The 13344-nt window shown below is 40.5% G+C and overlaps 1 protein-coding gene across 2 annotated transcripts in view; it reads left to right on the top strand.

Moving 5' to 3' along the window:
* spock1 (SPARC (osteonectin), cwcv and kazal like domains proteoglycan 1) overlaps positions 1-13344 on the top strand; it is a 152473-nt gene that overhangs the window by 120984 nt on the left and 18145 nt on the right. For both annotated transcript variants that reach the window (XM_050042361.1, XM_050042360.1), the window contains exon 7: positions 4180-4300. In XM_050042361.1, the coding sequence (XP_049898318.1) occupies positions 4180-4300 (121 nt within the window). The remainder of the gene's footprint in view (positions 1-4179; positions 4301-13344) is intronic.

Below are 13344 nucleotides of genomic sequence, written 5' to 3'. Positions count from 1 at the left end.
AGGGGTTGAAGAGGGAAATCAGCTTATTGGAAAAGACAGAAAGAAGCGAAGCATTGTGGGTCTGTCCTTGGTATAACACACTGTGGATTCTTATTGACATCCACATTCATATTATTTTGGCTGCAAGGGTGTGAAGCACAATCCAGTACACTAGATCATCATACAAATGGACGATCTACGACATCTCTTGAGCTGAATCAAAGTCTTTGTGACAGGAATATTGGCAAAGTAGAGCGAGCTATGAGCTTTCAGCACACCTGCACACTGCTGTCACTTGCTCAGTATCATTTATTAATTGCATCGACAGTAGTGTCCGACGAGACAGAATCAATAAAAAGCACGCCTTTGAGAGAAAGAGTTCAAGTGAGGTCATGTTTTTTTTCGTTGGGGCGCTTGTTGTCCATCCACACCTCATCCGTGTTTTTCAGCTCAGCTCTGCACGAAATTAATAGACTTCCACACATTTGGCGGTCTTGCTGTTTTTGTATTAAATTCAGGATTCAGTCTCCAACCCAGAAGTTTAATACAGTCAATTTTTTTGTCACTTGACAACCCAATCACCCAAAATAAATGTTGGCATGGTACAGTTCTGCAAACCATGGATATGTAGCAATTGTACGTTATTATGTAGCAGACATTTTGAAACTTTCTTTATGTTTCAACAATGGTTTAGGCACAAAAACCTCTTGGTTATGGTCTGGAAAACAGCATGTTTTGGCTTGAAATATTCAGTTTTGGTGCCACAGTCATAGCTAGAAATGCTACCAATGTTTTGCCACAAAATACCTAGCTGCAGCTTGGCAGCCATCTCACCAAGGTATCACATCATTCACCACCCCTTCCACTTTGTGATGACAAAGTCAGCTCATATACAAGTAACAAGAACTACGTCACTTTAGAAATGGTTATATGACATATATTACATACAAATGTAACATATCTGGGGTTTGCAGAAAAGTCCTAAGCCAAGATTTTCTTCTGGCCACCAGGCTACACATGAACTCATATAGGTGCAGTTACAGTGGAAATGAAATCCTGTCAGTTCCTTCACTTTGTGCAGTTTACTGCTGTTACTGCTCTTTTTACATTGTAAGCTGCTGCTTGATTCAGACCACAGCCCTAAGTTTCAGGCTGCAATGCATGTGTTTATGGCATCCCAGATGACTCTGGTAATCCATGGTCTCTGGTTGGGGAATGATTTAACTGTAGTTTTGGGCACGGAAATTGGTAGTTTCAACCCCTCTGTGTGAGGAAGTCAGGACATAGGCTTTCCTAATGACCTACCTGCCTGCAGCTGTGCCGAGGAGATATATTGAAGGAGAAACAAGAGGAAGAACAAAAGGAAGGGGAGGGCTGGGAGGTCCCTCTGGTCGCTGCGGTAATTTAGTTGGAGGGGTTCAGTTAGCTGGTGGAGTGATGGGTCCCTGTGGCCCAACTTAAACTCTGCTCACCAGTGAGCTGCTGGTCTCAAGCTTATTCATGTTTTATTATTACATTACATGCCTCCCTCATCGTGACCGCACACACACACTCAATATCCTATTAAGAGGACAGTGCTCTTATCTCCTGAGAGGCTTCAGCCCACTAAGTTAAGTCCATTACTTCCCTCCTCTTAAATCATCCTTCCTCTTTTTTCTCCTCTCCTCTCTCCTCTCTCCTCTCTCCTCTCCTCTATTTTTTTCTCCACTGAGTCAGGTGTTAAAACACTGTTTCATCAAAACCACATTAACCCCTGGAGAGAGACAAACATAAAGATTCATGGGGCCTTTCGGTGTGCTGACAGTGACTGGGGGAGGTCATCCATTTCCTGGTGTCTCCCACTCTCTCCCTATCCCTCTCTTTCTCTCTGTCTCCCTCCCCAGACAGCAAATTCAATATGTTGAGAACAGGACAGAGCGCTGTTCCTTTGTCAACAAATTTCATTAAGCAACATTAGCAGCGCTACCGAAGAGGTGACAGGGAGGAAATGGTGGATTTGAATTACAACATGGGAAATGAAAGTGCTGGCAGGATGAGCCTAAGCCCGTGCATGATGCATGATATGTGTATAGATGTTTATGCACAGTCATGGTCTCGCCCTGACAAAACCTGTCGTCATCATCTCGCAAACAGAATTTACATAACTCATTTCAGTTTTCATTATTCCTCTTGGAAGGATCTTGTAATTGGATTTTTTCCCCCAACTAGTCCAAACAATTTCTTACCCCTCACTTACCTGAAATGAGATTTATACTGTTAAATTACATTCTAAAGTAGTCCATCTTGCTTTTTTTCATTGCATTAGGTTTGTACTGTGGTGAATAATAGAATGTCACTGGGCATCTCTGTGTCTAATGGTGTGTCTACATGGCTGCCTAATGGACGCATCTGTTCATCGAAGATAAATGACCAATCCTGTCTCAGCAAATCTTTCCCTTAATCAGCTCGAGAAAGAAAGTTTGTAATTCAAAGTTTTTAGTTTGGTTGTGATTACATACTTGCAGCACAGTTATAACATGCTGACACATGCTGTAAATTGCGGAGAGTGCCCGATTTCATGATTCTTACTCATCTGTGCTGAAGTTTTATTTTATTTAAAGGGGCACTGCACTTTCAAGTAAATGAGCAGTTATAATCTATGCAGCAGTAGCCCCAAATTCCTGACTTTTAGCCTCAGGCCAGCCTGGACTCACTCCCAGATTGTCAAATCATGATGCTTTGTCACGCCACTTGTCATCGGATACTGACGCACAAGGCTCCCTTTAGCATCTGCATGAGAAGCACAAGGGAGTGCTTCACTTTGCTTTTTTTTAAAACGGCTGTCTGTCCTTGTGTATCAGTTTGTGTCCCTCTCTAAATTCTGAGTTTTTTTGGGGTCAGTGAACACAATGCAAGTGGAACACTTATTTTTTTCTTACAGCAGCAGTTTGTGGGGTTTTGAGTCACAGGGTGGACAATTAATCAGTCGATCCGATCAGATCAGATCAATGGATGAGAGAAGCAGCTGTTTGAGAGTGAAAGCAAACTTGTAAACCCAGCACAATGATTGATTAAGTTTCACTTTCACTGCACCTGATGTTCTGCTGCTCAGTCTGTGACCAGAGTATGCTCTGTGCTGCAGGACTGTAATTAATAACTGAACAGCATATATATTACAGCAGCACTCATAATGAACAGTCCAGCTCCAAAAATGTATTCATGCATTCATTTTCCATAACCGCTTATCCTGTTAGGGGTTGCAGAGGGACTGGAGCCTATCCCAGCTGACATTGGGTGAGAGGCGGGGTACACCCTGGACAGGTCGCCAAACTATCACAGGGCTGAAACACAGAGACAGACAACCATTCACACTCACATTCACACCTACGGCCAATTTAGAGTCACCAATTAACCTGCATATCTTTGGACTGTGGGAGGAAGCTGGAGTACCCTTAGAAAACCCAAAAACTGGCACAGGGAGAACATGCAAACTTAATGTGTGATTTAACATAACATTACCCAAGTACATCACATAGTAACGTCTAACTGTATTCCCGTAACAAACACATTTATTTTAACCTTAACCATGTTTCACGAAGTAGTTTTGTTGCCAAAACCATGACCATTTTACACTGCTCACCGCGTGTTAAGTGTTGTACCCAGGAGACAGCTGTGCATCTCATACTGATGCTAAAGGATGCCTTGTGCATCACTACCAGACGACAAGGGGCCTATGATGTAACATCAGTATTTGAAGACCTGGGAATGGGTTGTTATGGCAGTGCCAAGTTCCAAAAACACAGAACCCTACACTTCCTACAATGCAGCTCAATAGTACCAATACATTAGCCCTTTAATGTCTGGTCATTACCCATATCTTATCAGAGTCAACCAAAGGGAATAAAAGGCAATATGTGGATCTGGAGCACCTGGCAGGGTTGAAACACTGCACACATACTTTTTCAACTCTAATAAAGTATTCCATACACTCCATTTTATTCATCTACAAGCCCAAGGCAAGATAACAGTGATGACATCATCTGGGTTGTTTTCCTAGACTTTAGAGCGCACCTTCAGAGCCACTGAAGATGTTACAGCTGTAAAGTATTCCCCATGACAAGTATACTGATCTTTATGTGTCTTTAGGTGGAGTTCCCGGCCCTCGAGTCTGTGACATAAAGCCTCCATTAACTTGTGTTTTTGTTGCATTTTTTTTTACAGTGTAAGTTGGAGTTCCAGAGCTGTCTGTCTGGGAAGACGATCTCAATAAAATGTGACGGGTTGTGTCCTTGTTTGCCCGGTCAGGAGCTCAGCAAACCACCACATAAGACTGAAAAGGCTGGTGAGTACTGTAGCTTTCTCTGTTCATGTAAATGAACTGATGGGTAACTTTCGGTTTGGCTATCCATCCTTAAATACAGTACACACACAGCCACGTCCATGGATGTAAGTCAAACCTCTTGGTATTTAGGCTGTTACATACTTATTCTTCTTCGTCTCTATGTCCATTTTATCTGTTGTAAGACACTTTTGGTTCAGGGGGATGCCTCAGAGAAAAACATGACTACACACACACACACTTTCACTGGTAATCCCTCAAATTCTCCGGTGATTCACGGTGTTTCCATCCCTTTCCTGTCACCTCTCCCCTTACTCATGTTATTTTCTTCCCCTCCCCTCCCATCCCATCACCCCCACCCCCACCCCCCACCCCACCCGTTTTCTGGCAGCTACAGGGAGCAGTGATGGAGTGAGTGTGTGTGTCTTATTGTTTGTCATGAAAATAGGATTTCAGTAGATGAATGGAGAGATTCTGGAGGAGAAATACAATCTAAAGGAAAGCAGCACAGAAAAGGATGGATTGTTATCGTTACTGGCGTCCTCTCTCCCAGATGAGGGAGTCGTGGGATGGTTTTACTTTGTGTGTGTGTGTGTGTGTGTGTGTGTGTGTGTGTTTGCTGTGAGTCTATCTACCGATCCATCCGTCTATCTTTAGGATATCGAATATTTGGGCATGCTCATATACAAGCACACACATAGTCTGCCTTCGCAGGTCTTTTCTAATCACTCTCTGATTAGGAAGCATTTAGAGGAATCCCGAGGTTCATCAGGCGCATTTAATACAAACGAAATGTGTCTGATAATTAATGACGGCTCCCTCTTTATCTTACATTCTTCTTCATTAGTTTAAGGCTGAATGATGGCGGGAACGCAGAGTAATTTTGTAACGGAGAAGTGTTTTACCAACTTGACTGCTGCCTAATTAATTTCTCTCCATCTTTGCTCAGTAGAAACTATAATTATGTGTTTGGTTTGCTGAGAGCTTGACATTAGGAGGGAACAGGCTGGGAGAGAAAGATAGTCTATTTTCAGATCTTGGACAGTGTCAATATGAGGCATTGCACTTAGTTTCACTTTTGGATCTCCGCTTTGAGTCTTTCCTCTAAGTTTTCTGTTTAAACTCCGCCTTTCGTCACTTTCCCATTTCCTCCCTTTCCCTCCGGCTTGATCTTCTTCTCATGAATGTCACAGTACTTTTCAGTACAGTCTGTCCTCAGACCATCACTGAGATAGCAGGTCCAAATGTTTGTGCATTCAGAGGTAGCAGAGATGATAGAATCTCTCATTAGATCAGCAACACAAAATGGAAAACAGATGGAGATGGCAGTAGGTGAGGGAAGCACCGTGTGTGTGTGTGTGTGTGTGTGTGTGTGTGTGTGTGTGTGTGTGTGTGTGTGTGTGAGTGTGTGTTAGTCCACATGTGTGTGTGTGTGCGTGTGTGTGTGTGTGTGTGTGTATGTGTGTGTGTGTGTGTGTGCGTGTCAGATTGTGTTCCTATGGTAACAGCCAAAAGATTGCAACAGTTCGGTATCTGCGATCACTCCTCTATATTTACTGATAGTCACAAGTCAAGTTTAAACTGCATATCCTGCACATTTATATCACAATGCTAAATATCTGTGTTGACACAACACCTGCGTCTGTAACTAGCTCTATAAGCATCACTTTTACAGTAAACAGGGTTCCTGTGTTTCCACGTCACAGCAGTGGTGTGTTGCAATGTTGCTTTTATACTGTAGATTAAAGAGGAATATCACCTAGATTAAGAATTCCAGTAGGTTATTTCCTGGGCCTCGAAAAGTTCAATGGGGCTGTGGCTCAGAGGTAGAGTGGGTCGTCCACTAATAGGAAGGTCAGCAATTGGATACCTGGCACCTCCAGCCAGCATGTCAAAGTATCCTTGGGCAAAAAACTGAACCCCTACATCGCTCTTGATGGCTGTTCCATTGGTGTGTGAGTGCAAGTGAATGGTTACTGAGAAGCCTCAGCCACCTGAGGTGAATGTGTGTGAATGGGTGAATGTGACATGTAGTGTAAAAAGCACTTTGAGTGGTTGGAAGACGAGAAAAGTGCTGCACAAGTGCAGCCTCAAAAGCAGAACCAGAGAAGTAAGTCTTAAACTTGTGATGTCATAGGGTATAAAGTTTGAAGCTGCTCCATAGACAGTGAGAGGGATCCTAATTTTACGGACCCACTGAAGTTTTGTTTTCTTTTTTATATGCAAATGATTTTTCTTCTGTGTTCTCAGGTCTGAATCAGAAATTGTACCCATATACTCAGACATTCCCATGAGTGCTTTCAGTGTCATCTTTCTCCATTCGTTGTCTATAAAGCAGCTCCAGACTCTATATGCTATGACATAACAAATTTGAGTTTTACCACTCTAGTTTTTGGATTTGACAGAGAATTGTTCATGTTTATAAATATTTTTGGACCATCTTTGACCATAGGAATAACAAGTATTAGTCTTTAAAATGGGTGTAGTTCCCCTATAAGAATATCAGATGGTGTGGACAATATGTAAATCTTTAGGGGTTGGGAAAAACATATTTAACAATATATCTTGATAATATTAGATACTATTTTTCTACTTTTTTGGTTGTAGAACTGTTGATATTACAGTTACCATTACAAAGCACAATTGGGAACACTGGTTAATACACACTTATCACAGTTGAAATTAGAGAAAATAATGTTAATATGTGCATTGTTAAATCTTGTTCACATTTGCATAAAAGGAAATGTTTTAACACAATTCAAAACATATTTTGGTTTGGTACTAAGACATCCCAATCACCTTATGAAATGTCATCTGGATCCAGCATGGTCATGATGACAAAATGTTATTTTATTTTCTACATGAAAAAGCTGGATTTTAAAAACAATATCAAGGAGTGTGTGTGTGTGTGTGTGTGTGTGTGTGTGTGTGTGTGTGTGTGTGTGTGTGTGTAAGCTCTGGAGGGCAGATTAGGTATGTGTCATGTAGTGAGTTGACATCAGGAAAAATAAGCCAGACAGGCAGAACTAATTAAATTAAAGTGCCACTCAGCTGTTTAAATCAAGCAAACATAATCATATAGAGGTTTGGTTATTTTGCATGACATCATACGCTCACAGCAGCGGCTTTGCTGAGGCCACTGACCTCACAGAGCTTTGATATTTGTCATGTACATTAGTACCTATACCACTGCTGTAGTTTGATTATGAAGCACTTTTACATCAGTGGCATCACAGTAAAAGATATGACAGTAATTAAGAGACAAGAAGATAAAATATTAAGTTCAATGTGGTTAAATTCAACACTGAATAATATAAGGCATCTTATAGAACTAACCAGTGAAGTCAGAGCAGGTTGTTAGCCTGATTAAAAACATCTGATTTGACTTCACTGTTTAGGGTGTGGTCAAGACTGTGTTGGGAATGAATCCCTTGTTCACTCAGTCAGTACTTATTTTTAACAGACTCTCATAAAGTTACTCTATAGTTAGAGGTAAATTGAGGTTTTTGACACTTATTAATCAATGTCATTTTTCTGACAGCTGTCGTGCCACATCACTGAAATAGTCACTTATTAAAATGTGAAGAATTGCATTGTGGGGTTGAAAGCAGGAAGTACTTTAAGCTACTTGCTGTGGAAAATGTCCCTTCTTATTATTTCTCAGACAAGACAAAAAAGTTTTGTTGCTGTTTGGTCTCAAACAGTGGTCCACAGCTTGGCAGAGTTATGCCTAGGTGACTTGCCATCCACTCCCCGGTAACAAAGTCACCTATTGTCACTTTAGGAACGTTGATACGTATTTGTGTTCGATTCATGACTTGCAAAAACATACAATACAAAGTCCTTAGGCTGCTGTGGTTAGGGCAACAAAATAAAGTTAATCTTGGGTGCGTCAGCATGGTGGACAATCAAGAGGGAATGGCAGAAGAAATACTCGCACACCAGTTCAACTGAGCTGGACAGCCACAAAAAAGATTCACAGGCTGAGATCAATGCCAAAAAATGTCAATTAATTCAAAACATCCGTGCGCAAAAAGAAGAGTGCTCAAACTGCAAAAATTAATATTAAAAAGTAATAAAAACAGCAGCAAACATTTCAATCCTTGACTATCATCAGTGCTGCTGACATGAGTGCTTCACAGAACAGACACAGACCGGTTCCTACCAGGTGTGATCAATCAGTCAGCTGGTGCCACTAATTAGATGAGATCAACTCTGAGGAGCAGAGGCCTGACTCCCAAATCACAATGACCTGTCCAATGAATATTATTTAAATCACAACATCCTCAAATGCCAACATATGATAGCAGATACAAATGTATGAACAACACATACCAAAAAGTAGATATAACAAAATGGAAATAAAAGATATAAAATATAAATATAAAATAAAATAAAATAAAATAATATACATATGTTCAAATAAATAAAAAAAGAAAAAATTAAGAAAAGAAAAAAAAAATAATTAAATGACAAAGATAAGACGCAAAAAAAGATAAAAAGATGTATATGAAAAAACAAAAATAAAAAGAGCAAATACAAAATATGATATGGATATGCTTTATCATGCTTTATCATATTTTGTATTTGCTCTTTTTATTTATTTATTTATTTATCTATTTATTTATTTATTTATTATTCCTTCTGCCATCCTCTCAAAAACATACGGACATTCAAATGGAAAGGCATGGAAGTAATGCAGTGACTATATGTAAGTATTAATGGTGGGAATCACCAGAAGATTTACAATACCATATTATTGCTATTTTAAATATGTTGCAAGATGCTGAGTATTGCGATAAAATATATTGTGATGTATTGTGATATATTACCTTTTTTCAACTGTAAATCATGTCCGCAAAGGAAAACTTTGTCAGCATCTCTTTGATCTTAAAATAATCTCTGATGGAGCCTCGTGAGACTGCAGGAGAAATACTAACCCAAGTCAATGGGACACTGCCTGGTGAAATTTGTGTTATCATAACTGTGACTACTTTTAATTTAAAGATAAAACTTTGTGAGGTGGACAGCCGGTCTCTGACGTGAATGCCAACACTCATGCTGAGACAGTAAGTGAGTATATAGTGTTCTATGGTCCGCTACTCTGAGTCAAAGAAACCGATTCAACAGACAGTAGAAAGCAATGAGACATCTTGTAAAGAGCAAATTGTCTTTTAAGAGTTGGAGAAGAAGAGGTGGAAGAATTCAGCCAGTAGCTCTTTTATCAGTGGATCTCTGTCTCCCTATCCTCTGTCTCACACTCCCTCCACTTTGATTGAAAGCTGTAGATGCTACAGTAAGTGTGTGCTGCAGTACACTGTTTATTTGGAGTGTGGGGCGAATATTGTTTTTTATTTGACAAGGCAGAGTGGAAGGCTTCAAATATCATACTTTTTGAGTACCTTTGCCTCAGCCACACTAATAACCTTTGTATATCACAGTGTTAGTGGGTGTGTGGGGAACGTGTCACTGTCTCTGTCTGCTGTTCATTTATTTTCTGTCTCAAGCCTCCAATCTGTCACTTTAGAATGTTGGGTTAAAGTTTCACCTCAACTTTTTTTTTGTCTTTATTCAGTCCTGTGAGAGAAGCATCTTTGTTTTAACCCTTTCCTTAGCGCTTGGCATTGTGTCAGATTGACATAGTACAGAACTGTAAACTACAAATACATGAGGCAGAAATTGTCTGAGAGAAATTCGAAAAGGATGTCAAAGATTAGGCCGTAATTACAGGTTAATTGTATATGTTAATTGCTAAATTTGATGTAATCTTTACTTTAGTGGATAATTAAGATCTGTCTTAATGATCACATAAACCTGATTTGCTCAGAAAAATCAATTGCTGCTGTTTGCCTGTTTGTCAGCGAAGGTTAACACATCGACACAGAGATTTAATTTGATCTGTCATTCACCCCTGAGGCAACACTGCTGTGACGTCCAACATCATCGCTCTCTCACATAAAACCCGTGTCTCGAGCTGACACAAAGCGATCAGGCTGGTGATCATGTGTAAAGGCCTGCGTCCATGTTGGTTGTGGTCAAAGAGATTTTTTTAAAACAATAATTTCCTCTCAGCCACTGTTGAACAAAGACATTGACAAAACAAAGAAAACTGTTAGAGGCTGAATGGGCTAAATCCCCTCGCTAAATTAAATTTTTCCTGGCAATTCTGTCTCGCAGCTCCGCAGAGAGCGCACAGGAGGACAGATTGTGTTCTCCTCTCTTCTGCCTCCACACTTCCTATCCTCTCCTAACACATGCCAATTGCTTAGGGAGTGCTGACTAGTGTGAAGAGTGCCTGTGGAGCATTTTTAGTATGTCCTCTTGAGACTTGAGGGGGGGTGGAAAAAGCTGCATTGGTCATTTGTTCAAACACCGAAAACAAACAATGTTTACGGTTTTCTGACAAGCTTACCTCATGTGGCCAGGACATTGTTATGGTGATGCAAACTCTCATAGGGAGGGTGTCAGGTGGATGGCTGGGCATGCAGATTTGGCACAAGAGACTACTGTGTGCATCTTTCATCCCACCAACAGTCAGAGTGTTTAACCATGGCAGGATCACGTTATATAATTCAACCGTAATGACAACCAGCTGAGCGGGGAAAATGGTTTCAGCAAAGGTGTCAACAAGTAGGTGGTAAAATGTCTTCAAAGCTACCATTACTAGCACTTACATCCAAACCACAGACTGTGTAAATAAAGTGGTTGTAGCTTTCGAGTCTGAAAAGTGAAGCCAGTGTCAGCACAATTTTTTAATGGCCAGCAGGGGGTGACTCCAGTGGTTGCCCTAAGACGTCCAATTGTATAGAAAACTGTAGGAAAATAACACTAAAACTCACTTGATTTATTACCTCAGTAAACAGTTTCCCAATGAGTTTATGTCACTAGATTCAAGTCCACTTAAATACAGCATGCTTTAGGGCGTGGCTAGCCTGTGATTGATAAGTTGGGTGTGCATAGCTTCTTCGGATTCTCAGTCAGATGATAATAATTATAAAAATCTTTAATAAGCTTTTCAGAAGTTACAAAGTGCTTTACATGTGAATAATTAAACTGGACAAGACATGAAACTTTTAAAAGAACTGATAAAAACACTTTGGTATATCAAAACTGAGGAAATAAAAGACAGTCTAAATTAACTTAAAACTCATGTAAAATCAGGAAAGGCTCTCTAATAAAAGTATGTTTTAAGAAGGAATATTAAAGAGATCACTGACTTGGGCGACCTGATTTCCTCGGGCAGACTGTTCCAGAGCCTCAGGGCCCTGACAGCAAATGCTCTGCCCCCTTTAGTTTTCAGCCAGGTCTCTGGAACAGACAAAAGACCTCCGCCCGGGGACCTCAAAGTACGTCCTGGCGTGTACGGTAGTAGGAGGTCGGAGATATAGCTGAGAGAGAGACCATGAGGAGCCTTAAAAGTTATCAGCAAAATCTTAAAATCTATTCTAAAACACACTGGGAGCCAGTGTAAAGAGGCTAAAACTGGAGGGTTTTGATCACGTCTCTTGGTTCTGGTTAAAAGCCTGGCAGCTAAATTCTGTGCAGTCTGGAGTCGATAAATAGATTTTTGATTCAGACAAGAAAAGGGGCTGTTGCAGTGATCCAGGCGTGAAGAGATTAAGGCGTGTAAAATTGTCTCTATGTCTTTAAAAGTTCAAATGGGTCAATTTTTTTGGATCGATCCACCCCTTGCTCCTCCAAAACTCCACCCTCTCGTCCAAATATGGTCACTTCTGACTCCAACACTAGCATGGTGAAGCCAAAAGCCAAACTCAAGGCTTCAACACATTAGTTCACAAAACGTTGTGTGATGTCACAGTGGCCACTCCTGCTTTTTCATATACAGTCTAGATCTAACTTGTGTCTTTAAATGAAGCAGTTTACTGTTTATCCAATCTTGTTTCACTTATAAGCGAACTGCTTCAAAAACCAAGTAACACCTCAAAAGAAGGTAATTCAGGCTGTTTATCTGGTGTGACTACAAAGATAGAAATAGAATTAACCTCCTTGGAATAATGTCTGGTGCCAAGTCATTATATCTGGGTATTTTCCTGTTCACCCATTGTTCACCTGCACAGGTGTTGTCACTTAGTCTGGCTAATTAGCCCTCGCCTCAGGACTGATTGAGTGTGTAAAGATTGATTGATATCACCCACGTGGACTTTATTAGTGAGCATACATAATAGGCTTTTTACAGAGAAGATATTTTGACATGTGACAGAAGGAAATCATAAAATTAATGACGGCTAAATTACATTCATTGTCCAGTGTCGGTGTAAAATCATGAGAGTTTTACTTCAGTTGGTGCATGCTCCCATGATCGCCATCATTTGGGGACATGGCGGAGTGGTCATAAAACTCAATCCAAGCTGTCCTAAGTCAGTCTTTTTCTCGTCTTGATATTCTGACAAAATTAAACATGTCGTAAGTCTTTAGTCTTGACTCAAGCAAATACTGAAGTTCAATGACATGAACAAACAGGAAGAAGGAAAGAGGGGAGACAGTTAAGATAGAGGGGATTTCGGGGAGGCGCCAGAATGTGAAAAAGTCTTGGTTCTCGCTCTCTCACATTGTTTTTAGACGTGTGTCAGACTTTAGTCTTTTAAAAGTCTTTTCAAAGTGTTTTCAAAGTCATCCAGGGTACGGTAAGCATTAGCTGATTAGGTTTTAGCCTCCTGGTATTGTTCATGTTGACTCACTGTCACATTGACATGGCTTACTGGGATATGGGAACAGAGCCATGGTTAATGATGTAAGCACATCTATGTTTTGCAGGGCAATAACAAATAAAATGCTGCTCTCAACCATTACCAGGTCAGCACTAACTGAACTTAACTTTCATACTAGCCTGAATGTCTTGAGTCCAAACAGCAAATAACTGAAGAAACAAACACTTGGTAAAATGAGCTCACTTTACAAAAACAGTCTCACTCTCCCCTCCTGTTTCTGGCTCTCTGCTTTGTACCTGTCTTCCCTCTATCTCCACCTGTCTCCCTGTCCGTGCAGACAGTGTATTACTGATCATTATCTGGGCTAACCTTAACTCT

This window comes from Epinephelus moara, chromosome 4 (assembly GCF_006386435.1).
Source record: "Epinephelus moara isolate mb chromosome 4, YSFRI_EMoa_1.0, whole genome shotgun sequence".
Lineage (NCBI taxonomy): Eukaryota > Metazoa > Chordata > Actinopteri > Perciformes > Serranidae > Epinephelus > Epinephelus moara.
Note: the sequence above shows the minus strand (reverse complement) of the source record. Positions and strands in the feature narration are given on the sequence as shown.